The sequence below is a fragment of the Pseudophryne corroboree genome, chromosome 1 (genome assembly GCF_028390025.1).
Source record: "Pseudophryne corroboree isolate aPseCor3 chromosome 1, aPseCor3.hap2, whole genome shotgun sequence".
NCBI classification, from domain to species: Eukaryota; Metazoa; Chordata; class Amphibia; order Anura; family Myobatrachidae; genus Pseudophryne; species Pseudophryne corroboree.
In genome coordinates, this window is record NC_086444.1 from 1,102,017,230 (window position 1) to 1,102,044,873 (window position 27,644).

At 45.6% G+C, this 27,644-nt stretch overlaps 1 protein-coding gene across 4 annotated transcripts in view; it reads left to right on the plus strand.

Moving 5' to 3' along the window:
* Window positions 1-27,644, plus strand: part of TBC1D19 (TBC1 domain family member 19) — a 503,848-nt gene that overhangs the window by 280,883 nt on the left and 195,321 nt on the right. For all 4 annotated transcript variants that reach the window (XM_063922181.1, XM_063922190.1, XM_063922171.1 and 1 more), the window contains one exon: window positions 26,070-26,182. In XM_063922181.1, the coding sequence (XP_063778251.1) occupies window positions 26,070-26,182 (113 nt within the window). The remainder of the gene's footprint in view (window positions 1-26,069; window positions 26,183-27,644) is intronic.

Genomic DNA, 27,644 nt, shown 5'->3' on the forward strand with positions numbered 1-27,644 from the left:
ACAGGCCGCTGGAACGATCGGCCTGCTGGATCCGGGACGGCCCGCCTCGCATCGCGGATTGCCTCCCCCCTCTCAGACGTCGCCCTCTGCCGCAGGGGTCATCATCCGGCCAGCCGAGGAGTCGACCGGGGACTGCTGAGGCTGTGCGTGGTGAGTGCTGCGGTGGGCGGCGGCGGCCATATTCCGACTGGCGCCGCCGAGCGCTCTGGTGCTGGGGCTGACGCTGGGGAGCTTCCTCGGGGTGCCTGGACCCGGCGCTGCGCTCCCGACGCTCCCGTGACACTGACCCCTCGCACCAGCGGCAGCGAACACAGTGGGGAGCCGCGGGACAGCACGGCTCCATCTGCCGGCCGGCGGCCATCTTTTGATTGGCACTACTAATAAATTCTATTAACCTGCTCCCCGTCCTGTGCACCCTGGAGCGCGGAGCCCGCGGAGCCGAGAGAGACACTAGGCCTCTCTGCGGGTTGCGGCCTGCCTCCCCCACGCAGCCCAGAGTCTATATTTCGGGGCGGCCCGCCGGAGGTACCGCCGGGGCCCGTTTGTTCGCCTTAAACTAACCTGTGACCTGGGGTCCCCCGGACTGTTCCTCCAACGCACCCGCCACCAGTGAAGCTGATTGCCGCCCGCAGCTGCCACGACTCTCCTCACCCCCCCAACTATTCAGAGGCTCCGAACACGTTAATCAGGGGCTCGCTGGTCCCTCTCCACGACTTCGAAGCTCTGCTGCTGCTGCTATACTCCCACATCCGGCCCCCCTCGCGGTGACTCCTGGCCGGTGACGCACCACCCCTTCAGCCTGGGCCTTCCCTCCCGAGCGATACCGTCACACTCTCCTGCACCGTACCTGCCTCCCTCTCTGTCGCACCTACTTGTCTACAATACACGACTGCACAATACGACTGCAGAGAGCTATCTCTGATCTATCGGCGACCACCCGACGCTGCGAGTGTGACGAACAGCCCATAACCCTTGGACCTCATCTTACATACACCCAGACCCTCGTCGCTACCAAAGCCATATGAAAGTTACGTCTCCACTCCAAATACGTGGCGACTAGCACACACACCCACGGCAACGACTGGGCATTCTTCAACTCTCTAAGACGCCCACCAGTTCTCATGTTCCACTGATTGCACCATAACTCAGCCCTCCAGTTGTTCCCTCTCTGGCAACTTTCTAGTCCCACTCTACCCACCTACCTCAAAGCCTTGTGTGATCCCTTCATCCCCAAACCCGTCTACCAAGGTACAAACATGTCCAAACCCAACCCGAACACAAGAAGACGTGCGGGTACAGATATTTCCCAACATTTCACCAAAACCGACAAGAGCGATAAGCCCTCCCTACCCTCAGGCCCTCCCTCTCCCAGCCTATCTGCTTCAGGTGGAGACGACCCATCACCCTCACCCGTCCCATCGACCAAAGAGGACATCATGGCTCTGAAGTCGCTCATAATGTACTTTAAAGAATCATTGGAAACCAAACTCGACAGAGCAGTTACCTCTATTAGGTCGGATATCTCATCCCTGTCCTCCAGAACTTCCAAACTAGAAGCCAGACAAGACGTTCTACAGAAAGACCACATTGAGACGGTCAGAGATATAGACCACCTCATCCAAGATATCACGGAGCTCCGGGCCAAGAACGAGGACTTGGAAAATCTCGAAAGGAGAAACAATCTCAGAATTCGCAACATTCCAGAGTCCGTCCTCCCGGCGGCCCTTGAAACATACCTCCAACGACTGTTTTCCACCCTTTCACCAAATGCAGGTTCTCGAGAACTGCCTCTGGAAAGGGCTCACAGGGCCCTCCGACCTAGGCCCCGCGAGGGCGAACCCCCGAGAGACGTCATCATGCGATTTCTCAACTTCAAAGATAAAGAGATGGTCCTTCTCCCGACCCGGGGCAAACCACACATAATGTTTGAGGACGTCAAATTACAATTCTTCCAGGACTTGGCCCCATCCACCATACTTAAAAGGAGAGAACTCAGAGATTTAACTTCCGCTCTCCGCACACGAGGTATCCGCTACCGCTGGGGATTCCCCTTTAAACTCTTGGTCGACTATAATGGAAAAACAATCGTCATTAAAGATCCAAGGGAAGGGGGCGACTTCCTATCACACCTGGAGGACTCAGATCCACTCGTCGAGCAAGGCTCCAACCCCCGCCCACCCTGATCGCCTCGACACCTACAACTACATGGACACTCCATTTGTTATATTGCTACAATACTCTTGTTGACTACTTTATCTGTTTTAGTTTCGCACCCTGATTGTTCCATACACCTATTGTATATTGCCCGCCCTTACCTTTCTTTAGCCCACTTTACTAACCCCGCTACTTGAAGTCCCACGGCTAAAGCTACCTCCTTGGGCCCGCCCACATATTTGCTTCACACAGCATATTAATAACTAACACACACTTTATACTCGGAAATAGGAACCAGGATGTTCAGTTTGAAAATCTAACTGTTTTCTCTGTATTAATGTAGTATTGCTTTTGTCGCACTTGTTATTTGACCTTACATACCATCCTTTATTCACATGCCATTCACACAATGTTTATTCGCCTCTCAGCTAATACTACTTCTTTCACACAGACCACCACTGGAGGGACGTGTTCCTTCAATCCCTGTACTTACCACACAAACCCACACTGTTGTTTCCAAGCACCTAGACCCGCTCCCACACCTCTTCCCCTCCGTGGAGGGAGTACTGTCGCTCCCCGACGCTCCTCCACTTTGGATCCTTTGATCCTACTCGCTGTGCCCATTCCTTCTCGCTGGTCGTAAGGAACTCCTACACAGACTCGCCCTCCCCCCCGCCCCCCCCCCCCCCCCCCCACACACACTTTTTTTTTTTTTTTTGTACTTATTTAATTACTTTTTTGCATTTTCTTTCTAACATTCCTACTGTTTATTTTCTCGTCCTCTCTTCACTCCTTCTACGCCTTCCTCTTTCTCCTCTCTTCCTCCTCTGCGCACCCTTCTAACACCTTAAAAGATGCCCCTGCTCCTGGCGTCCTTGAACACCAAGGGTCTCAATACCCCCCAGAAACGCTCATCTTTGTTCCGCTCTCTTCAAACTCTAAAAGCGGGAATCGTGCTTATCCAAGAAACTCACTTCAAATCCCGATCGCACCCATCCCTAACCACTAAACGCTACCCAACGGCTTTCTATTCCTCAAGCCAATCGAAACACAACGGGGTGGCCATCCTGATCCACTCCAAAATCCCATTTACACTACAATCGACCCACACAGACTCTGATGGCCGGTATATCATTCTGACAGGCATGCTCGGACACTTAGAATGCACGATAGCCACCGTCTACGCCCCCAATTCCGGGCAACCCTCTTTTTTTAATTCTTTCTTCTCAGATCTAAACAAAATCAGAAAAGGTTGCTTAATACTAGGAGGAGACTTCAACACTGTCCCAGACGTCGACTTAGATAAATCCTCTGGCCAGACCCGCCCCCATCGAGACTCGTCTTCACGCTCTTTAAATAAACACATCCGCGAATCTGGCCTCTTCGACGTCTGGCGTGCTCTCAACCCAACAGCCAAAGACTATACCTTCTTCTCGACCCCGCACCAATCATACTCTCGAATTGATCTTTTTTACTGCGGCACATTGCTCTCTCAACACGTACTAGACTCATCTATTCTCACTAACCCTTGGTCAGACCACTCCATTATCACCGCCACCTTTGACTTCCTTGACACCCCGACAACTCGCCCCAATTGGAGATTAAACGAAACACTTGAAAATCCCTCAGTTTCAGGAAAAAATCACTCTAGCCCTAGCTGACTACTTCTCCTTAAACATGACCGACTCCATCTGCACCCCACTAATCTGGGAAGCTCACAAAGCCGTAATTAGGGGACACATCATTAACTACGCGTCATATAGGAACAGGGATCGCAAACAAAAAATATCATCCCTCACAATTGAGGTCCACAACTTAGAAACACTACATAAGCAACAACCCTCGCAACCTCTTTAATCTAAGCTCACATCCACCAGGGCAACTCTAAACGCTTTACTGGCCAAAAAAACCGAGCACTCACTCCGCTGGCTGAAACAAAAATTCTACGAAAAAAGTAATAAAGCCGATTCGCTCTTGGCCGGCAGATTGAGGGCTCGGAAAGCGCACACTGCTATCCCGGCTGTTAAAGACGAGTGCAACTCCCTCCAGTACAACCCAAAGACTATTAACTCTCTTTTTCGGACGTACTATGAGCAGCTCTACAATTTACCAGACACCTCCTCTTCATTAGACCCGACCCATCCCACGATTTCAGAATACTTAGCTTCCTCAGATCTACCCCGAATAGACGCCGACACTTCCACGGCCCTTAACAAACCCATCACCCCCGAGGAAATAACCCTTGCCATCGGTAGTCAGAAGCCATCTAAAGCCACGGGCCCGGATGGCTACCCAATGTCATATTATAAAACTTTTCAACCTGCATTACTTCCCCACCTCACGTCAGTATTTAACCTTATTCTGGATGGGTCCCCCTTCCACCCCCACACTACCAAGGCCGTCATCACCGTGATCCCAAAACCCAATAAAGACCCCCAGCTTATTTCTAACTACAGACCCATATCACTTTTAAACTCGGATTTGAAAATCTTCACCAAAGTACTAGCTAATAGACTTAACCCTATCCTCCCCTCACTCATACATCCTGACCAAGTGGGCTTCGTCCAATCTAGACAGGCACTCGACAACACTAGGCGTGTCGTGGATATTATCGACCACATCAATCTCCATAAGATCCCGTCCCTGACTCTTGCCCTAGATGCAGAGAAGGCCTTTGACAGAGTTTCTTGGCCCTTTATGCGACAGACTTTACAACGTTTTGGCCTTCAGGGTAGATTCCTTCAAGCCATACAAGCCCTATACCAGAACCCCTCGGCGTCGGTTCTCTCCAACGGCTTGCTATCGGATCCCCTCAAAATTTCGAACGGAACAAGACAAGGATGCCCATTATCACCTCTCATATTCGCACTCGTCATTGAACCCCTTGCAAACCGCATCCGGTCCAATCCTGACATCACGGGAATCCAAGTCAATCATACTCAATACACCATCTCTCTCTTCGCCGACGACATCCTCCTGACTTTGACAAACCCGACTATTTCCCTCCCGAACCTCTTCCAAGAACTAACCACATATGGCAACCTCTCGGGTTATAAGATTAACCAGACAAAATCCGAAGCCCTCTCTTTGCACATCCCCAAACTAACTAAATCACTACTACAAAAGAACTTTAATTTCTCCTGGCGCAGACGCTCCCTCAAATATCTTGGGATCTCCATCACCAAATCCTACAGCTCTCTCTACAAGGCTAACTACCCCCCCTCATCACATCAATCCTTACTGATATCCAACAATGGGAATCTTACTTTCTCTCTTGGGTGGGACGAATTAACGCTATAAAAATGAACGTCCTCCCCAAACTTCTTTACCTGTTCCAGACACTTCCAATTGCGGTGCCCTCCCGGACTCTTAACAATCTCCAGTCTTCCTTCTGTAAATTTATTTGGGGCCACAAAAAGCCTAGAATCCGGCGGGATATCTTAGCTAAACACTCACAAAACGGCGGTCTTGGCCTTCCCATTCTCCAACGCTATTATGACGCGACCAGATTAAGTCAAATGATTGCCTGGCATTCCCCAAAACACACTAAAAGATGGGTCGATTTGGAGAGCGATTTGACGGGACTCCCATCTATCTCCCACTTGCCTTGGCTCTCTAGTAAAATACACACCCCACCCCACCGCACCTCACCCGCAATAGAATTGACTATTACACACTGGCGGAATCTGAATAAAAAATTAAAATGATCAAACCACCCCTCCCCTTTGACTCCCATCTGGAGCAATCCAGCATTTACCCCGGGACTCTCTCGGGAAATGGCCCGCCCCTGGATCTCGGCAGGAGCCACCAGAATACATCACTTCATAGGGACGCACTCCATTAAGCCATTCTCTGACCTACAAACTACACACGACCTGCCTAACTCTGTTCTATCAATACCTACAAATTCGCCACTTCCTCTCCTCCCTACAGTTAACGTTTCCTCTATCGGCCCCCACACCTCTCGAGAGGCTCTGTATTTACAACCCCACCAGTAGAGGCACCATCTCCCTTCTCTACAAAACCATCCTCAGCCCTACACCCCCACCTCTCGAGCCACACGAGCTGGCTTGGGAGGCTGATATGGGGTGTCACTTAGAGGACGAGGGTTGGGACACGATCCGCACCGCGATTTCACAATGCTCCATCAGCGTGGCCATCCGCGAAAACTCGTACAAAATATACACTAGATGGTACCTAGTACCGGACCGACTGCATAGGATCTACCCTAACACATCCAACCTCTGCTGGAGGAATTGCGGTCACATAGGCACGTTCTATCATGTTTGGTGGACCTGCCCGGTGATTGTTCAATACTGGGCAAAGGTCCGCAAGCTTATCTCACGATTAATCGACTTACCAGCGCCCCTATCGCCCGCGAACCTCCTCCTCTGCTTTCCGCCCGACCACACCTCTGAAGACTCCAAAAACCTGGTTCTCTTTATATTTTGCGCAGCAAAATACCAAATAGCAAGTAAATGGAAGAACCCCGAAGCCCCCAGCAGCCAGGCACTCACAAACAGAATCTGGTTTGTTGCAAACATGGAATACATCACTAGTCTTCGCCAAAACACAGTTAAAAAGTTCCACTCCACCTGGCTCCCATGGTACAGATTCCATGACCACCCCCTCCCAGGACTAAATTAATTAAGGACCCCACTCCGCAACTATTGCCCCTCCCCCTATTCCCCCCCCCTTTTTTTATTTTTTATTATTATTTATTTATTTATTTTCTTTCTTCTTTCTCTTTTCTTCTCTTCTCACCTAACCCCTGGACCCACGTCCCTTAACAGAAACCGCTCCATTCCCTTATTCTCTTCCCTCCTACATAGCACTGGACCCTTTGGTTTCCAGTTTTTCGTTTCCTACTCAACTTCTCTATCATTCGCACCACACCCTTTTACCGCTCTCTTAGAGAAATTTGTTATACTTCTCACCACTCTGGCTTTACAGCCTCCTGTTTACTGTTTATATACTAGCAATTGACTTGTATTTTTCTACTTTCAAATAAAAAATTTATATGATGAAAAAAAAAAAACACCACACCATTTGGTGCAAAACGTAGGGCTATTGCGACCAATGGTGGGTATGTTGTTTACACGAAATCCTCTCGGGATTTTTTTATTTCTAGAATAGTCCGAGAGGAATTGGCCATGTAAAGTGAGATCCACTTCCCGCTTTCTTACTCTTAATACTTTATGGAACAAATCTAGTGGTGTCTCATCTGGCAATTTAGCAAACTCCGTATGGTCAAACAGCACCTTTTCGGCGTCATCATCTGTCAGAGAAAGAAAGGTGCTGTGTGCTAACTGAAAGGTAGCCTCATCAATCACTTGATTAGGGTCAATTGACATACTGACCACAACACAGGTGAACACAACCGCAAAAATTGATCCAATAATAAAAAACACAAAAATGCAAAAATATGGACCAAGGACCGACACTAGAGTTCAATAATGACTGACCAAACCATAGCTTGAAAAAATTACCAACATTTTTTTTTCTTTTCTAAACTTATTAATCTTATTATTTAAGATGGTTAAAAAATCACCATATATTGATGAAAAAAGTGACATAGAGGCTTGTTGGGAAAAAAGATTACCAGCAAAAATATTATTTGTGTGAAAATCTAGGCGGGTGTTGGACTAAAGAAACAGTTAATAGCATAAACCATTTCCCAATATATCCATTAAGTCCACACTCACTGCTACAGTCCACAACATGGGCGGTGCTCCATAAAGGGCTCCAAAGAAGTCCAAAATATATCCAAAGAGAATACAGGCACTCACCACTTCCTTAATTGATGAAAAAATTTATTACCACTCACAGGTATGTCTCACATAGAGACGGTCAACAGCATGTCAGCAGATTATGTCGACGTTTCGGCTCCATCTGAGCCTTTTTCAAGACAGGTAAAATCACAACAGGTACATACCCAGCAGCCCATGACACACACCAAACCCCGGATCACTTATATAGCAGAGACACATCACAAACCCCGCCCATCAATCATCCAACAGGAAGTGGCTACAATGTTCATGTTGCAGTGTCTAATACTATTGAACAGAAATGACCATCCACTGTGTCATACCAACAACAAGGTATGATACCAGAAAACATAAATGCAGCAGATATATACCACAAAAAGCGGCTTATCGCGGCTAATTGCCGCGATGCCGGAAGTAGCGTGCGTTCCATTGCCAATGGAACGCACACGTGACACCAGGATGTTGGTCACAAACCCGGAAGCGGTATGCGTTCCATTATCGTGGAGCGCAACTGCGTGACCGGAGCTACGGTGCTGCATAAGACGGCTGCCAGCCGTTGCTAAGCAGCCAGGTATTAGCACACTGTCACATACTAAAATAGCACCAGCGTGCTAACAAAGTGATGATAGAGGCAGCATTAGGTTCATAAATCAATATGTTGGATGCATAAAATATGCATATGTACTACATATTGGTCCCGGGTGGATAATACATTACAATAATACAAATAGATTTGTTTATTCAATGCACATAAAAACTTAGCATTTGTATCATAATATCCAACTATTTATTCAGGTAGAGTATTGCCATAACCACATTCTGTAGTAGATCATTATGGTCTCCTGATGTTATCTGGATGACCCGCCCTTACTCCCCTATGGATAGAAATCTATCACAACAGCCAGGAGAAAATGGGATGCATATATGGTAGAGAATATGGATGTATATCTCCCAGGACATAATGTAGTACATTAAGAGCCCGTGATATAGACTCTGTCAAAAAAGCGATCCGGGGTGGTCACCAACATAAAGGATATTATAAAAGACAAAAGACACACATACACATATCATCATGCTTTAAGAGATGCATGATTGAATCCCATTAGAGAAAATTTATAAAAACAGTTTAGGAAAGGAATGTGTGAAAAAAATATATAAATCAGTGATAGCCCTATCCGAGAAAAATGTTAAGTGGATTAGCCTCGTTTAGCCCCCGAGGTGCTAAGGTGTCCAATTCGTAGATCCATTTAGCTTCTCGTTGTCGTAATTGCCTTTATATATAGTACTAGGAGAGAAGAACAAGCGCCTTATGGTGCAGTAATTTTGATAATAGTGTATTGTAAATACAACAATTGAAAAGGTCCGTACCAGATAATAACTTGTGTTAGGGCCTTTCGATACCTTATCCAGTAGGTATTCTCCACCAGATAACGCTTATGTTAGGAAGCCTGATGGGCGAAACGCGTTGAGTTTGAAAGACCTGACTGAACGACCGACCTACCTACCCACCTACCTGTATCGTTAAGCTAAGCCTTTTTTTGTTTATTTCAATGTATTAAAAATATCTTTTACTTTTATACAAGGTAATCTGCCATTGCTTTACACGGACCAGCGTGGGTCTATCGGATAGAGGTTTATCTGACACGTGTTGTTTAAAGAATTTATTTGGTACGCGTGATTTATAGGGGTGGGAATCCCAGACATTATATTTAAGATGCTACACTATATGGCGATGCTTTATGTTTCCTGATACAGGTTGAGTATCCCTTATCCAAAATGCTTGGGACCAGAGGTATTTTGGATATGGGATTTTTCTGTATTTTGGAATAATTGCATACCATAATGAGATATCATGGTGATGGGACCTAAATCTAAGCACAGAATGCATTTATGTTACATATACACCTTATACACACAGCCTGAAGGCAATTTTAGCCAATATTTTTTATAACTTTGTGCATTAAACAAAGTGTGTCTACATTCACACAATTCATTTATGTTTCCTATACACCTTATACACACAGCCTGAGGGTCATTTAATACAATATTTTTAATAACTTTGTGTATTAAACAAAGTTTGTGTACATTGAGCCATCAAAAAACAAAGATTTCACTATCTCACTCTCAGTCAAAAAAGTCCGTATTTCGGAATATTCCGTATTTCTGAATATTTGGATATGGGATACTCAACCTGTATATAGGTGGAGAGTACCTACGGGATAAGGAATCGATAGGTCCTAACATAAGCGTTATCTGGTGGAGAATACCTACTGGATAAGGTATCGAAAGGCCCTAACACAAGTTATTATCTGGTACGGACCTTTTCAATTGTTGTATTTACAATACACTATTAACAAAATTACTGCACCATAAGGCGCTTGTTCTTCTCTCCTAGTACTATAGAATTTCCAATGACTGAATATACCCGGGTCATTTACTGAGGAACTGAGCTGCCGCCAGGAATTCTGGAGTGTGCCCATAGGATTTAGATGATCCTATTATTTTACTGAGGACATTGACATTTCTAAGACTTTTTAAACTGCTAATGACTGACCCTTAGAGGAGAATCCCGATTGTTGGATAAGCGCACTGATCTATAAAAACATTTGTTCATATATATATATATATATATATAAAATGTATATTTATATATGCACTTGTCACACCAGGTACCGTGAGACTCTGCTAACGTCAGGCTTTTTTTTTTTTTTTTTGCCAAAAATGCGTCTTAGACATAAAGTGATGCAGCTAGGACGCATCAGGAGACTGGGCTGATTAATTTGATGTGACACTTGCATATCTGTGTGCGACTGGGTCTCTGAATTGCTATATGATGTGCTACAATGTAGCAGCCACAGCTGGTTTTTATACCAAGTTCTGCTGTGCTTTATACAGATGTGTCCTCTTACATCCTTTCTGCAGTCATGCTAAACGGACCTTCAATTTGTGCCATGACGTGGTGGGAGTCTGTATCGCTGAGGGTCTTTTTTTGCAATATTTTTTATTTCCCGCGACACTACATCTTAGACCAGGTTATGTCCAAATTGCGGCCCACCAACTGTTGTGAAACTACATATCCCAGCATGCCCTGACCCAGTTTTGCTGTCAGAGAATGCTAAAGCTGTGTCAGGGCATGCTGGGATATGTAGTTTCTCTTACGTCCTAGAGTTTGCTGGGGTCCACATTAGTAGACGGGTCCACCAGGAGCCATTGGTACTTTAAGAGTTTGAGAGTGTGGGCTGGCTCCTCCCTCTATGCCCCTCCTACCAGACTCAGTTTAAAAAATGTGCCCTGAGGAGCCGGACACAGCTAGGGGAGCTCTCCAGAGTTTCCTTAGTAAAAGTTATTTTTTTTTTAGTTTATTGTTTTACAGGGAGGCTGCTGGCAACAGCTTCCCTGCAGCGAGGGACTTAGGGGGTCGCAGTGTCCGCCCTGCGGGGTCTGAGCCACTGTCTCTGCTGACTGCACACTGAGGGGATAGATCATTCCCCATCACAGGTGATCGCTCACCCCAGCAGCATGCCGCCACCCCCTTACAGAGCTGAAGATTGTGGCAAGTGAGACACTGACCCCCCTAGCAAGCGGGGGGCTGGTGTGAAGATGGCGGTATCGGGGTAAGGAGCGCAGTATTTACTGCGCTCCAGGAGGCTCAGCGGTACATTGTGCGGCGCTGTGAGGGGCGCCCTGAGCCAGCGCCTGCACCCTACACTGGTCACTCACCTGTTGGGGTGCCAGGATCTCAGCCAGCATCAATCAGGCCAGTATAATCCTATGAAGAGCGGGAAGACTGCGCCATTTTGGGGCCGGAGCTGCTCCTCAGAGCGGACCCAGCAGCGGTCAGTGCCATTTTCCTGCCTGCACAGCGCTGTCCAGGAAAGAAGCAAGTCCCTCCACAGCAATCTCCAGCTTTCTCACGGTACCAGGGGGATGTAGAAGAAGGTGGGGGGAGGCTGCAAAACAGCTGTGTAACCTATTAAGGTACACAGCGCTCATAAGGGGTCTCATATGTATAAAAGCGCTGTGTGTGGGTGGGCTCCAATCTCTGTGTCTCTTGCCATTCTTGGGGAGAAACTCTGTCTGTATCTCGTGTGTGTGTGTGTGTGTGTGTGTGTGTGTGTGTGTGTGTGTGTGTGTGGAGTGTTTGTGGTCACCAATAGCAATGTCCAGGGACTCTCTGTCATATGCGGCAGAGGATTTGTCCTCTCCAGATGGTCCCATTCCATGTAATCAGGATTGCACTGATTTAGCACAGATTCCAGCAAGGAAGCCGGAATGGTTATCCTCTATCAAAAATATGATTTCTCAGATTTCACAGAGGGTTGCACAAAATAAATCTGCTACCCAGGTGCTGCAGAATATGGCAGTCTGGCTATTTGGTCAGTCCCTACACTGACTTTCAAAAATTTGAGCATTCCTCTCGGGCATCTTTTGGATTTTAAATACACAGTATGCTTCTATCATGGGTTTACGTCAACATTTTCGTCAGGTCCTGACAAAAATGAGCCATTCATTGAAACGTTGAGCAGGAGACCTGCTTCCATAAAATAAAATATATCCTATATAATTGTTACTTCCTGCCTGGTCGTTACCAGGAGACCGGGACGCTGCGTCTCTTCCGGCCACCCGGCCTTACAGTACCCGCCTGGGTCCAAGCAATGCGGCAGCAACTAGGGTGCAGACTGCATTCCAAGTTGCTAGGCAAGACTACTTTAAGCAGCCTCCGGCTCTCAGCATGGATGTCGGACAGATGATACATTTTGAAGTGCTTTATGTAGTACCTAACATTTGCATGAGTAAATAGTGATTGGCCCCAACAAGTGTTTTTGCTTTTTATGAAGCCGTTCTAAGAATGTGTGACCTGCCCTGCAACCATCAGGGCAGGTGAGGTGGTGGACCACCTTGGTGCATTGCTCCACCATAGGCATCCAGAAAGGACTGCCCACAGAGCCAGGGATGCAGAGAATACAGATCATTCCCCATTTTCATCCTAGACTCCACTGTACTTTTTCCACATAGCAGCGGTTTGTATGCTGTTAGAATGCACTGAGGTTTTTTCCCTCTTAGTACCTGCAGCTGAACACGGCTCTCTCTCCCCCTGCCAGCAATACCTTCCTACTAGACACAGCCTGTGATTGTCACTTTCAGTAGCAGTTATTCCTCTGCTACTGTACGTGTTCTGTTTTATTAGCAGCTGTTTCCTCCATAGAAGGCCCAGCTGGGGTTCTCTTCTGCTGGATGAAGCTCCAAGTCTGTAAGACTTGGCTTTTTAAGGAGTGCAGTAGGAGGCACTTTTCCTAAATGAACCTGTTCCTCTTGGTTGGGGGTGTTGCAGATATATCTTTCTGTAGCTACTTCTCTATACGGAGGTGATTTTCACCCACTGTTCCATTACACTCTAATAAGTTTTTGTGCTAAAAATCCTTTCCTACCATAAAAGCTAGCTATCATGTTGGAAAAAGAAGCAGAAAAATAACCCAGTTATAGAATTTGCTAGGTTAATGAGATGCCAAACCGCTTTGACCGAGCAAATATACAATAAGTGCATCTTGAAAATTGGGTTCAGTGATTCCAGTTTTACACAGACAAATGCTATTAAGTTTTTAACTCTAAATGAAAAATCATATTCGTTTCTACCCCTGTCTAAAGCCCGTTTGTGATATAAACATGAAGGTATTCTAGTCATTACATTATACTATATAGCGGAACCATTACACTTAGTTCACCTAGGCACTAATCACGTAATAGATTCCCTCATATATGTGCTACTGTTATGTCTGCACATTTACTTATTCTTCTCTGCACTTTGATTTACATGCAAGTTAAGATACCTGCAGTTATAAGCCTTGTATATATACGTGTGTGACTGAACTACATCACAATAAGGCTTTATGATGTCACTCAGCATGAGTACATAAGGCGGGATCCGGTCTTTAGGTCGACTACTATTGGTCAACAGTAACTAAGTCGACAGGGTCTCTAGTTCGACATGTTCTAGGTCAAAAGGCCGACATGAGTTTTTCACAATTTTTTTCTTTTTTTGAACTTTTTCATACTTAACAACCCACGTGGACTACGATTGCGAATAGTAACCTGTGCTGAGCGCAGCGGTAGCAAAGCGAGGCACCTTGCCCAAAGGGGACACGGTGCACTAATTGGGGTTCCCGGTCACTGTACGGAGAAAATTACACCAAAAAAACCCATAAAAAACTAATGTCGACCTTTTGACCTGTCAACCTACACCATGTCGACACAGAGACCCTTGACCTAGTTACTGTCGACCGATAGTGGTCGACCTAGTTACTGTCGACCTTCTATATCACACCCCACAAGACCATCCTTGGCTTAGAACATTGTCAGTCAGCTGCAGGGGTGTACCAGATCTATTCACTGTGACATTACGTTATGTAAGGTGAGCTTATTTTATGTTTTGCACACAGGATACTTTCAAATAAGTAATTCTGAAAACATATCTGGAAATAATTTTAAAGGTCAAAATGCCCCTTGCTCACACATTGCTAGGCTAAAATGGATTCATTAAATGTTGTGAAGGTTTCATGATGTAGATGATTAAAGTCTTATAACACTTACTGTCAAGATGATAGAAGGTAATGGGAATTTTAGACTAACTCTGTTTGTAATGAATGGCTCCTATATGGCTCTAAACATAGACTTGGCACCAGATAATGCACTGAACATTAGACGTTGCACCAGATAAGGCACTGAGCATTAGACATTGCACCAGATAAGGCACTGAGCATTAGACATTGCACCAGATAAGGCACTGAGCATTAGACGTTGCACCAGATAATGCACTGAACATTAGACGTTGCACCAGATAAGGCACTGAGCATTAGACATTGCACCAGATAAGGCACTGAGCATTAGACTTTGCACCAGATAAGGCACTGAACATTAGTCGTTGCACCAGATAAGGCACTGAGCATTCGACGTTGCACCAGATAAGGCACTGAGCATTAGACGTTGCACCAGATAAGGCACTGAACATTAGACGTTGCACCAGATAAGGCACTGAGCATTAGACATTGCACCAGATAAGGCACTGAGCATTAGACTTTGCACCAGATAAGGCACTGAACATTAGTCGTTGCACCAGATAAGGCACTGAGCATTCGACGTTGCACCAGATAAGGCACTGAGCATTAGACTTTGCACCAGATAAGGCACTGAACATTAGTCGTTGCACCAGATAAGGCACTGAGCATTAGACGTTGCACCAGATAAGGCTCTCCATGGGGTATTTGGCGCCAGGTGTTGCTCTGCGTATGGGATTTGGCACTAGGTATCATTCTGCATATTAAGTTTTAGTATCCCCAGAGCCTGCCCTGCTATCAGTTAATTGGAGTGTGGCTGAACTAGGAAATGTGTGCTGTGAAGCTCTACTTACAGGTACTGACTGATATGCAGTACTCCCTGCTGCTGGCTGTTTTTTAATGCAGCAACTCTCCTCACCAGCTGAAGTGATTTGGGTCATCAAAAAAGTGTTCAATCCTGTGGATAAAGGGAGACGGCCAGATCATGGGCCCCCTTTTCTGGTGATGTTGCTTGTGGTAATGGTATGTTGGAGTGTGCCATAATTACCTGGCTCCAAGCCGAGCCTCTACCATACATTGTCTGCTTTAATGTTCTCTAAAGAGAGTGTGGAAGCACGGATGGTGTAATGGTTAGCATTACTGCCTCACAGCACTGAGGTCATGGGTTTGATTCCCACCATGGCCCTAGCTGTGTGGAGTTTGTATATTTTCCCTGTGCTTGTGTGCGTTTCCTCTGGGTACTCCGGTTTCCTCCCACAATCAAAAAATATACTGGTAGGTTAATTGGCTTCCAACAAAATAAACCCTAGTGTGTGCATGTACATGTGGTAGGGAATATAGATTGTAAGCTCCTCTGGGGCAGGGACGAATATAAATGACCAAATATTTTCTGTAAAGCGCTGCGGAATATGCTTGTGCTATATAAATAACTGTGAGTGATCACTGAGGTTGGAAAGAATGAGTAGATACTGTAGATGTGTACAGTGTGGCTGGCAGTATGACTCTTGGCTTGTTCAATGCTCTCTATGGGGCCTATTTATTTCTAACTATGGATCTGAAGAACGGTTTCAATTATTCCCATTCGTTAACCAGGTGTTTTGCATGTGTTATAGATGAAGGACCTATAGGCTTTCCTTACTTTTTTTTCCCTATCTATCTGTCCAATGTGTTAAACATTTTTCTCTGTATGTGTTCCTAGATTAGGGTGCTGCCACTCCATATTGTAAAAATCCATACACTAGTTACCACATTGGTTGCAGAAATAGATGTTCCTATAGGGTGTTGCGTGGCATTAATCGTTTCCTAATTTATATTTTTTGCTGTTGGTACATGTGTAAAAGAGTCGCCTAACCTGCCATCGCCTATATCTCCTATATACTTTATCAGCCAGCCTCATGATCTGACTGTGACATCACAGGCACTCTCACAATGAAAGCTAGGAGTAAATTGACTGTTCTTATCAGTTTCCCAGGGAGACCAGGCCTACCTGTCTCACATAATATAATAATTCTGCATCACAAGGCTGCCATACCCATGGCTTCTTGTCAGGACTCTAATGCTGTGCCTCTAATTTACCATCTTTTAAGAAGTACAGCAATTGAAATGGGATGTAGTTATGTGACCGCCGGTCACAGAACCTCCCCCTGCATCCCGAACACTAAGAAGGCCGACAGTCGGCATGCCGACTACAAGGGACTATTCCCATTCGTGGGTGTCCATGACACCCATCGAGTGGGAATAGAACCTGTGGCAACAGGTGACCGAGCCCACAGCATGGTGGACACAGCGAGCCCCCAAGGGGATTTGTTGCACCCCCCGCCGGCATTCTGCGACAGGATCCCGGCGTCTGATGCTGACTGCAGTAACGCGACCCCAACCCATTGAAATTGTGATGAGTTCTGGGCTGTGCTCAAGCTTGAGACCCTCATGTAAACATAATTATTTTTTCATTATTCACTTTTCTTACACTTCTAATTTTTTATTTTAATACACTGCAGTGACCTCTCCACAAATGCACTGACGAACACAGATCCTTCACCCCAAACTTACTGTAGAAGTGATTCTATGCCATACTTCAGCACTGAGCTTATATGTAGAGATGTGGTGCCACCTTTACCACTATTATAATCCACCATGGGACTTCAAGTTTATAAACAAATAAAATAAGATTCATTATATTTCTATGTATTTAATAACGATCAATGCAGCTTTTGTTATATCTATATATATTTATATTAATCTATTACTTTTCTATGTGTCGCTAATTTAAAAGTGAATAAAGATAATCAGATCATCAGCACAGAGTATTTGAGACACCGGTGTCCTTGTCTTGTGGGAGGCAGTCCACTTGTGTAAGTGTGGACAGGGCTGCTTGTAATCAGGATTGTGTCATGAGGGGTGAGTCAGACCTGATCGTAGCTGTGCTAAAAATAGCACATCTACAATCCATTTCTCTAGCATGCAGGGGACGCCCAGCACATGGCTAGTCCACCCCGCATGTCAGGCCACCCCACCCCCCCCTTTGCACCCGGAGCACGGAGAGAAGGTAAGGCATCGGTTCCGTTTAGTAGATGGAATACGGACACGGCCGCACTGTATTGGGAGGAGACTACCAAACAGTAGCTGATGCGCCGCCACCACGGGTTCTCCAGCGCTAGGCCTTAGGGATCTTAGGCACCAGGAATAGCATGAGGCCACGATCCCTAGGGTTGATGTCAGCAGGGGGAGTCAGATGCTGTCCTGGTTGCCCCTTTCCCTCGGTTCATGACCAGTTTCCACCAAGTCTCCCGCCATGAACTGATTCCTCGTTTCCGTCTCAGACGCTACCAGAGGGGACTCGGTCGCAGCATAGTCCACTGCGTCGGTGTTCACTGAGCGCTACCACGAGAGATCCGGTTGCAGCATAGGCGGCTGTGTGACCACTGCGTCTGTGTTCACTGAACATTACCGGGAGGAGACTCGGTCGCAGCATAGGCGGCTGTGTGACTGGTGCTTCTGTGTTCACTGAGCGTCTGTGTTCACTATAGGTTCCTGGAGCGGCAGTGTACACTAGTAGCATCTGGATCCACTCAGCGTTCGCTAACGTATTGATCGATCACTGGAAGCGAGGTGAGTCTCCCTGTATACCACTCTACTGAGTACGGGCTATACAGCACTAAATTTCTTTCTACTTTTTCAGTATGAATAGTTAAGTGCCTATTGCATATGAGTCTGTGTACATTTACTGTGGTTTTCTTCGCATTGCGTCTGAGTACGTTAGATCTGTTTATATAGGATTCAGTAAATGTTCGCCTACATACTTAAAAAAAAAAAAGTGTTTGTATTTGATGATGTGCTCATATGACTAATATAGAACGTGACTGACTGCTAGTGTGATTGCTGACTTTAATATATGTTTGTCAGTTTTTTCTGCTGGTGCATGGTAACAAATCTAAATATTTATCTTATTAAAAACACGTTAAAGGTTAAAGAACACAGTACACAATTGGCGCAAAAAGTACCGCAAGGGTACTCCCTTAACTATACCTTAAGGAATGTACTTATACTGTAAACCTCTGTGTAGTGGTAGAGTGTAAATGCAACACAGTGTAACCTTATTAACTTCAAAGCTGTTTGAGCGTCACCGACGCTCTGAGAGTACTTAACACTATAAGAAATACACAGATACCTGGGCTTAGGGTCTAACGCCTTATATATATATTATGGATGGTATGCTTGCAAAAGAATAATACAATACAATTATACACTACCAATATAACATAGACTAACTAACCAGATAACTGCACAGGAAATACAATACAATACAATACAATAACGTTTAAGGGAAAATGAGAGAAAGAGGAGAAGAGAGAGAGAGAAAAATGGCTCACCATAACAATACAGACAATATGATTGCAGCGAAGCTTACACATGTGAGGAACAATCGCTGCGCAGTTATTCAATGCTGAGAATCTTTGTGGAGAAAATACTTGACCTTACCCATACTGGCAGTCCCTATATACACAACCCTACAATACCGCATGGGACAGAAGCTAGACTCCATTTTATTAAAGCTCCCATGATTCCAAAGACTGCACCACATGGTTGAAAGGGGGAGGGGAAAATACCCGGCAGCACCACAATCACATAGCAGAAGACACAAGACTCCATTTTATTCCAAAATGTCCAAGCCTCAGAACAATGCATATGTTCTGATTTTACAATTCCAAACCATCTAAATCACCTTTCACAATTTCAATCCAACTTCCTAGAACCATCTTATTCACTTTCACATTCCAAACAACTTCCTAGAACCATCTTATTCACTTTCACATTCCAAACAACTTCCTAGAACCATCTTATTCACTTTCACATTCCAAACAACTTCAGTATCTCAATAACCAGAGCATATTCATCACAAGACCAGATCACAATGTAACCACACATCTCAGCCCGCCACTGCCACAAGCACATGCCCAAACGCAACTGCATGGTGGTATTTATGATTAACAAGATATATATTATAACTAACCAGTACAATCTATTTTAAATCACCATAGGCAAACAAATACCACAAATGCTATGCTACAGGTTGTCTAATGTCCCAGCTACCATCACAGATTCCCAGATCTATCACACAAACACCCAACAATCACACAACCAAGTTACAATATCCTATTTAAACCAGAAAGCAATCTGTCTATATTTCCTTATCTAGCCATGTGAATTCAATACTTAGCCTTTGGTGCCTGGTGATGATCCAGCCATGCTTCTGAGAGCTTTGTTCTGAGTGTAGCTTCATTACATCTGTTCTCTGAGGCCACCAGCAAAACTGACCCCCAACCCCCCCAGACAGGAACTATCCTCCTGTGTGTCTGTTCCTAGGGGAGGGGTCTCTCTCTCTCCTTTGTATATGCTAATCAGGTTCAGCCCTGAAAATCTTAGTAAAAGGTTGGCTTGATCATCCATTGTTCTCAACAAAGTGATCTTAGCTTTTATACATATAATCATATCTATCCGCTGCAATGTCCCACAACTTCACAACCAGCATCAAACTAACCCACACATCATTCTGCTTGCTTCAATACCAAACATGATGGGCGCACCTGGTTCTGTTCAGATAATACATATTCATGACATCAATTCATCAGCCAATTCTAAACCTCCATGATGTCTGGTGCTTGACATTATTATAACCATGTACTGTATGAAACAAGCGCCGAATCCATCTCCGTGCCATGTCCGAGCAAATGCGTGTGTTTCCATATATTGCTGTGCTCGCTGCGCATATTTGCAAGTATAGCGACTTAAATGTGTGTGTGGTTTGTATGTTCTCTCTATGTAATATTTTTGACTTTGACAATGGGTAGGGTCAGATTGATATCACTTTAGAAAATTAAAGTGAGTTCAGTCACAAATTGTGTAGTACACTGTGAAAGTGCTGATTATTTATCACGCCGAAGAGCGGCAAAGGTGATGAAGGTACACTTACAGCAACGCTCATATCATGTTTGTCTTTCAAAACAGTATTATCTGTCTAGTATAACTGAACGGATAATTCCTACAGCTTCGGTACCAGGAATGGGTTACCCATACATGCAGCTCCCTACCTACGGTATATCATTTCCCCCAGCAGCTTCTCAAATGAAACAAGCTGATAAACCGATGGTAAGTAGATCTTTACCTTCACAGGTTATACATGACGATTCATCGGAAGATGAAAGCTCAGTTTTCTCTACTTCTACGAAGGAGGAAGAAGAAGGTCTCAGTTCAGTAGATATAGCTGAAATGTTTAGAGCAATGAAGGCCATTCTATCCTTAGAAGATTCAGCAGAGCCGGTGTTAAAAACCAAGGCACCTGTGTTTAAATGTCCCAAAACAGTTAAGACTGAGTTTCCAGGGTGAGACCAGCTGACGGAAATCATGGAAGAGGCTCAGGCAACACCCAATAAAAAATATAGAATTCCCAAAAAAATGGGATTCCAATTATCCTTTTCCAACCAGGAACTGTTTAAAAAGGGAAGTGGCTCCTAAAGTAGATACGCATGGATAGGGGAGTGGATGGTTTTCTAAAAACCATAGTTTCCCTGTCTGGAGCAGTCATAAGGCCGGCCATGGCTTCAGCTTGGATGGCAAAGGCAGTTGCTGCCTGGGCTGATGCATTGGAAGGTGATTTGTCATCAGCTTTTAGAGAGCAAAAATCCTATATAGCCTATATTAAACAGGCTGCAGTATTTTTGGAAGAAGCTGCATTAGATATGGGTACTATTGCTTCTAGGGCATCAGCCTCAACAGTAGCTGCTCGCAGGGCAGTTTGATTACATACGTGGAAAGCTGATTCAGAATCTAAGAAGGTTTTGGAATCTTTGCCTTTTGCGGGAAATATTCTGTTTGGTAAAGAATTGACAGATATTCTGTAGTCAGAAGCAGACTCCAAGAAGGTCAAGTTTCCTACCACATATAACACCAAACCTAGGGATTCGGTTTTCCGTCCCTTTCTGTCTCAAGGGTAAGTTTGGTAAGCCAAAAAAGTATTGGGCTACCAGAGGGCCAGCTTCCAAACCAGAAGATAAACCATCAGCCTGAGGGTGCGGGCCTCCTCCTGGGGGACCCCAGGGTAAGGGGTCGACTGCTTCAGTTTGCACAGATCTGGCGGCAGTTTACAACAGATGCCTGGGTGCAAGAGGCGGTATCTCTAGGCTATGTTTTTCCCTTCAAGAAGCATCCTCCTCGAAGGTTCTTCTGCACCAGCCCATCTCTGGTAGAGACGAAGGCCAGGGCTTTGCAAGAAGCAGTTCAGAAATTGCTTCAGTCAGGAGTAGTCGATCCAGTACCCTCTACACAACGGGGACAGGGTTTTTACTCCAACCTATTTTTGGTTCAGAAGCCAAATGGGTCACTTCGGCCCATTCTCAATCTCAAAATGCTAAACAGATATATTTGGGTACCACATGGAGACGTTGCGCTCCATAGTTCTGGCCATGGAGCCAAGGGATTATACGGTATCCCTGGATATTCAGGATGCTTACCTACATGTTCCTATAGCACTGTCCCATCAGTGTTATCTCAGGTTCGCTATCCTCCAGCATACCTCGACGACCTCTTAATCTTGGCACAATCACAGGAATTGCTCCTGTGCCATCTCCAACAAACAATAACATGTCTGCAGAGGGATAGGTGGCTCATAAATTGGGCAAAATCATCTCTGGTGCCGTCACAACGGATGACTCACTTGGGGGCTGTACTGGATTCAGGTCTGCAGAAAGTTTTTTTACCTCGGGACAAGATATCCAGGGTACAGTCAAAGATTCAGGACTTGTTACACAATCAGAGAATATCCATTCACGCAGCAATGCGAGTGATGGGGTTGATGGTGTCAACATTTGACATGGTGGAGTATGCACAGTTCCACTCGAGGCCTCTGCAGCGTCTGATTCTGGCCAGATGGAATGGAGTACATCAGACAATAAAGAAACAGACTATGGTACTTTCAGTAAAGGTAAGAAAGTCATTAGCCTGGTCGCTACAGACATCCCATCTAGACAAAGGGAGACCCTTTGGATATCAGATTGGGAGATTCTGACAACAGATGCCAGTCTTCAGGGCTGGGGAGCAGTGTCCGGAAAATTATGGTTCCAAGGACAATGGACCAGAGAAGAAAGTTGCCTGCCAATAAACCTGTTAGAACTTCGGGCCATATACATGGCACTTATTCAGGCAAAGGACATTCTTCGGGGAAAACCAGTCCAGATCCGCTCGGACAATGCAATGGCAGTAGCGTACCTCAACCATCAGGGAGGAACTCGCAGCCAAAAAGTAATGAAGGAGGTAAGTCACATATTAAAGTGGGCAGAACTCCCATCTTCCAGCCTTGTCTGCAGTGTTTGTTCTGGGAGTCCTAAACTGGGAAGCCGATGTTCTCAGTCGACACGCCATTCAGGCAAGCGAATGGGCTCTACACCCGGAGATCTTCCAGACTCTAGTAGACAAGTGGGGGTTGCCAGAGATAGATCTCATGGCGTCCAGGTGAACAACAAAGTGCCCGCATACGGGTCAAGAACAAAGGATCCCGGAGCAATCTTTGTGTACACCTTGTCGGTGAAATGGGACTTTCATCTGGCTTATCTGTTTCCGCCAATCACCCTGTTACCCAGGGTGGTGAGGAAAATAAAGCAAGCAAAGGGTGCCATGATTCTAATAGCACCGGCTTGGCCCAGAAGGCATTGGTACACAGATCTGCAGAGAATGTCGATGGATGCTCCACTTCTGCTCCCTCAACGTCCAGATCTACTGATGCAGGGTCCTTGTTATCACAGACATCTGGATCGACTGTCTTTGACGGCGTGGCTCTTGAAACCTCTATCCTAAAGTCAAGAGGATTCTCTAAACAGGTAATTCAAACAATGCTCAGAGCAAGGAAACCCTCCTCAGCGCGTATTTATCACCGAATATGGCAAGCCTCTATTCATTGGTGCAGTGAAGGATGTATGGACCCGAAATCTTTTAGAGTTTCCAGGGTCCTAGCATTCCTTCAGGCAGGAATGGATAAGGGTTTGAAGGTTGCTTCCTTGAGAGTGCAGGTATCGGCATTGACTGTATGGTTCCAAAAGAAAATTGCCAACTTACAGGATGTGCTTACTTTTTTCCAGGGAATGCTGCACATTCAACCTCCTTTTGTTCCGCCTGCAGTACCGTGGGACTTAAAGTTAGTCCTGAAAGCCCTTCAAGTTGCCCCATTTGAACCACTTAACAAGGTGGATCTTAAATGGTTGACAGCAAAAGTACTCTTTCTACTGACTATGGCATCAGCTAGAAGTGTATCAGATTTAGGAGCGCTGTCATGTCGTTCCCTATTTCTGAATTTTTATCCAGATAAAGCAGTTCTCAGAACTAGGTCTGGGTATCTTCCGAAGGTGGTGTCTAAATTCCACCTTAATGAAGAAATTGTAGTCCCGGCTTTTCAGGTATTGGCATTTTCTGCGGGAGATGCGTCACTGGACGTAGTCCGGGCATTAAGGATCTACGTGGATCGTACCAGTGCCATCAGAAAGAGATTCTCTCTTCGTTCTCTACGAATTTCACAAGAGAGGATGGCCTGCTACTAAGCAGACGCTAGCAAGATGGCTTCGAATGACAATTTCAGAAGCATATTCTCAAGCGGATCTCCCTGTTCCGGCTAATGCTCTCTGCTCACTCTACTCGTAAGGTAGGTCCTTCATGGGCAGCACAACATGGTGCTTCAGCAGAACAGATATGTAAGGCAGTCACATGGTCTTCCATTAACACATTCATTAGACATTATGCCTTGGATACTTTTGCCTCTCATGACGCTGAATTCGGGCGTAAGGTTCTCCTGTCCAATCAGGAGCGTCCCCACCACTAAATTGCTTTGGGAAATCCCATTGTTATTTTGTGGATAACCTGTGGACCCTGCCGGAGAAATATAAGTTATGGTAGGAACTTACCGTTGATAACGGTATTTCTCCTAAGTCCACAGGTTCCACAGGGATCCCACCCTGACGCACCTGATTTGAGGATCCTTCTCACTAACCTTTTCCTTCTTGTATGGGAGGGTGTGCTGGTGTGTTCTTCTCGCCGGATTAGGGCTCTACATGATGCTCCTGCCTTGTGTTTTGGAATACAACTGATTTGCCTGAGCCAGTGGGTGGGATATATGGACGGGCCCGTTGCATCCTGGGAGGCCAGAAAACTTTTGATCATTTGGTGCCAATCTGCTGTCGCTCCATTATATCCCATTGGTTTCCTGTGGAACCTGTGGACTTAGGAGAAATACCGTTATCAACGGTAAGTTCTTACCATAACGTATATTTCATGCCCAGCCTAGCCCAGGGCCCACATTGACTCCCCCTCCTCCTGCATCGTCCAGTCTGGAGAGTCCACTCCAAAGAGAACAGCACACACAGGTAAGCAGCGGGACAACAGGTACCACCAGTGCTATCCTGTCATCCCATCACTCCAGTCCCAGCTAGTCCCAAGTCCTGACTCCCAGCAGCGGCGATGAGTCCTTCAACTCTTCTCTGCTCTGGCTGCAGGGCAGGCGTCTGCTGAGCTGCTAAGTGTGAAAGTGACACCTGCACCAAACAGCCACCACTCTGCACTTCAGTGCTCCTCCATGGCTGACATGTGGCTGTGCAGCGTGACCCTTTTTGACGTCACGCCGCACACAGCCTCGTAGTGTGTGAGCCAAATGCTGCCAGTGCTCAGCGCTGCCTGGCAAAAAAAAACTAAACTCTGCATGTGTAGTTAAATCCTGCAGATCCCGGGATTTACATCCTGGCATTTTTAGGCCAAAATTCCGGGATCCTGATCCCAAGATTGGCCTCCCTAGGTAGGGTTTAATGTTGTGTCAGATGCCTTCTGTTGATTTGTGGAGAAATTATTAGCTCTGTTCTTGAATGATTGAATTTCAGTTGCTAAAAATAAAATCCGAAATGAAATGGCAGAAAGACATTCAGTGACACAGGCCAATACAGATGGTGAGAACTCCGGAGAGGAAGGATTGTTTAAAAGTGCTGTAGATAGAGAACATGTGAGGGCCTAGGGCCTAGCCTGTTGGCACTACAGCTGATAAAGAAAGTGGAGAGGCAGTGCTTAGGACAGGGTCTACTATGTTATGCTGGCTGTTGGGATCCCGGCGCCAGCATGCCAGCAGCAGGGAGAGCGCAAAAGAGCCCCTTGCGGGCTCACTGCGCTCGCCACGCTGCTGGCGCGGTGGCGCGCCACGCTATTTATTCTCCCTCGAGGGGTGTCGTGGACCCCCCCAAGAGGGAGAATAGCTGTTGGGATCCCGGCGCTGGTATGCTGAGCCCGACAGCCGGCATATTGAATTCTCCCCCTTAGGACAGGGCAGTTTGGAATGGAAGTGTGTGTATGAAAGGTACAGTAAGTCATCAGAACGGTCCATGAGAATGAGAAGTGAGTAGTGTTGTGCAGATTTAGCAGCGATCAAATCACTGACCATCTTAGTCAGTGCAGTCAGGAGTAATTGGAACAAAAGCCTAACTGGGCAAGTTACGACAGGCCATTGTAGGCATTCATCATTATAATCTCTTTTTAGTGTCTCCATAATGTACAATATCTGTTTGTTTTCTTCCAGTTTTAGCAGAACATGAAAGTGCAGCTGCTCAACAGTATGTACGGCAGGGCTGTCCTACAGCGCTCCGGGCTGACTTATGGGCGCTCATCCTGAACATCAATGACCAACCTGAGGTACAGAATATCCATTTTATAATGCAGCTTTATGAATTGTAACTCATGACACATGGATTACTGGTTCCCAATACATTGTTGCAATGGCTTGTGTGCCAGGCATCAGACATCCCAGTGTAGAAGTCCTGGGAAATAAATCAGAATTTTTTTTTTCTACCACATTAAACCATTAGGTATTATTATTATATTTATATTTAGGTTAAAGCAAGAAAAAAAAAATCTCTAGCACATAATGGTACCTCATATTACTAATTATAGCAGGTGCAGGGTTTTCCAATTCATTTAGAGGACTCCTTTTTTTTTTTTTTTTTCTCGTACCTCCAGAGCAAGTCTCATTTTTACTAAACTCGTTATTTTTAGGAAAATTAGCTTAATTAGTCTTTAATTACACACCTTCCATAGCTGTGTCTTCTCCTCTATCGTCGGGATCTCTGTCTTCTGCAGCAGCGGTGAGCATGTACTGTTGTGTGAGTGTGTGCGTGACCCCCCCCCCCCCCCTCCGTGCAGTGTTACCCCTCCCAGGAGCTGGCCGTTAGGAGAACTACATCTCCCAGCAGCTCCTCCCCAGTGAAAAGATAGAGGGGAGAACACTGCGAGCCGCGGAGAGCATTGGGTAGTTGAGTATCTTATTTATATATGAATTTTTCGCGCTGCTGGGTTTTCAGTGCTGAAAACCCTGTGACCATTTTTTTTTAAGGGGTCTTTTCAATTGTCGGAATTGCCGTCAAGTCGGAAAGACAGCATTTTCCGACTTTTTTAGGTCGAATAAGGATTCGACCTATTCAGTGGAGCTGCTGTTTTTCCAACTAGTCGGAAAACACGTGGATCGTCTGATTTACCCGCGGATCCACGTGTTTTGTCAAATTAGCGGCCAATTCCAACAGTTTTTTGGCCCGTTTTCGACCATGCTGATCAGTCTTCAAAAAAAGTTGGATCAGCATAGTCGGAAACGGGCAAAACCTGTTGGAAATGCCCACTAATTGAATACTGCACTGTCGGAGAGGATCAGACATGCATTGAGTAGACCCCTAAATTGGATAAAGTGGGTATCAGGAGCGCGCATACCTGCGGTAATCCAAAATTGGGTGCAAAGTATGCAAGGTTCTTTACCTAGCTAAACCCTGCAGATTGCTCCCTATGAGTTTGGGTATAATTGTAACAGGTTATAATTTGAATGTATTCATTAATAAAAGATAATGGCGAGGCTTAAATAGTGTTTTTCACATTTTCTCATCTGGAAAATCTGGACTGGCTTCTGATAATACATGTTCCTACTTCATCCATTAGCCGTCTGCCCAAAAATTGATATGTTGCGGCTGCTGCTAAAGAGGTGTGAAGACCTTCAGCTGTAAGCCCAGTTTCACTTTGTGTTTAATTTTGCACTTTACTGCCTAAAAACTAGTGCTGAGAATGAAAGGGCACATGACTATTTTCTCATCTTCATCACTTCAAGAGCCAGTGA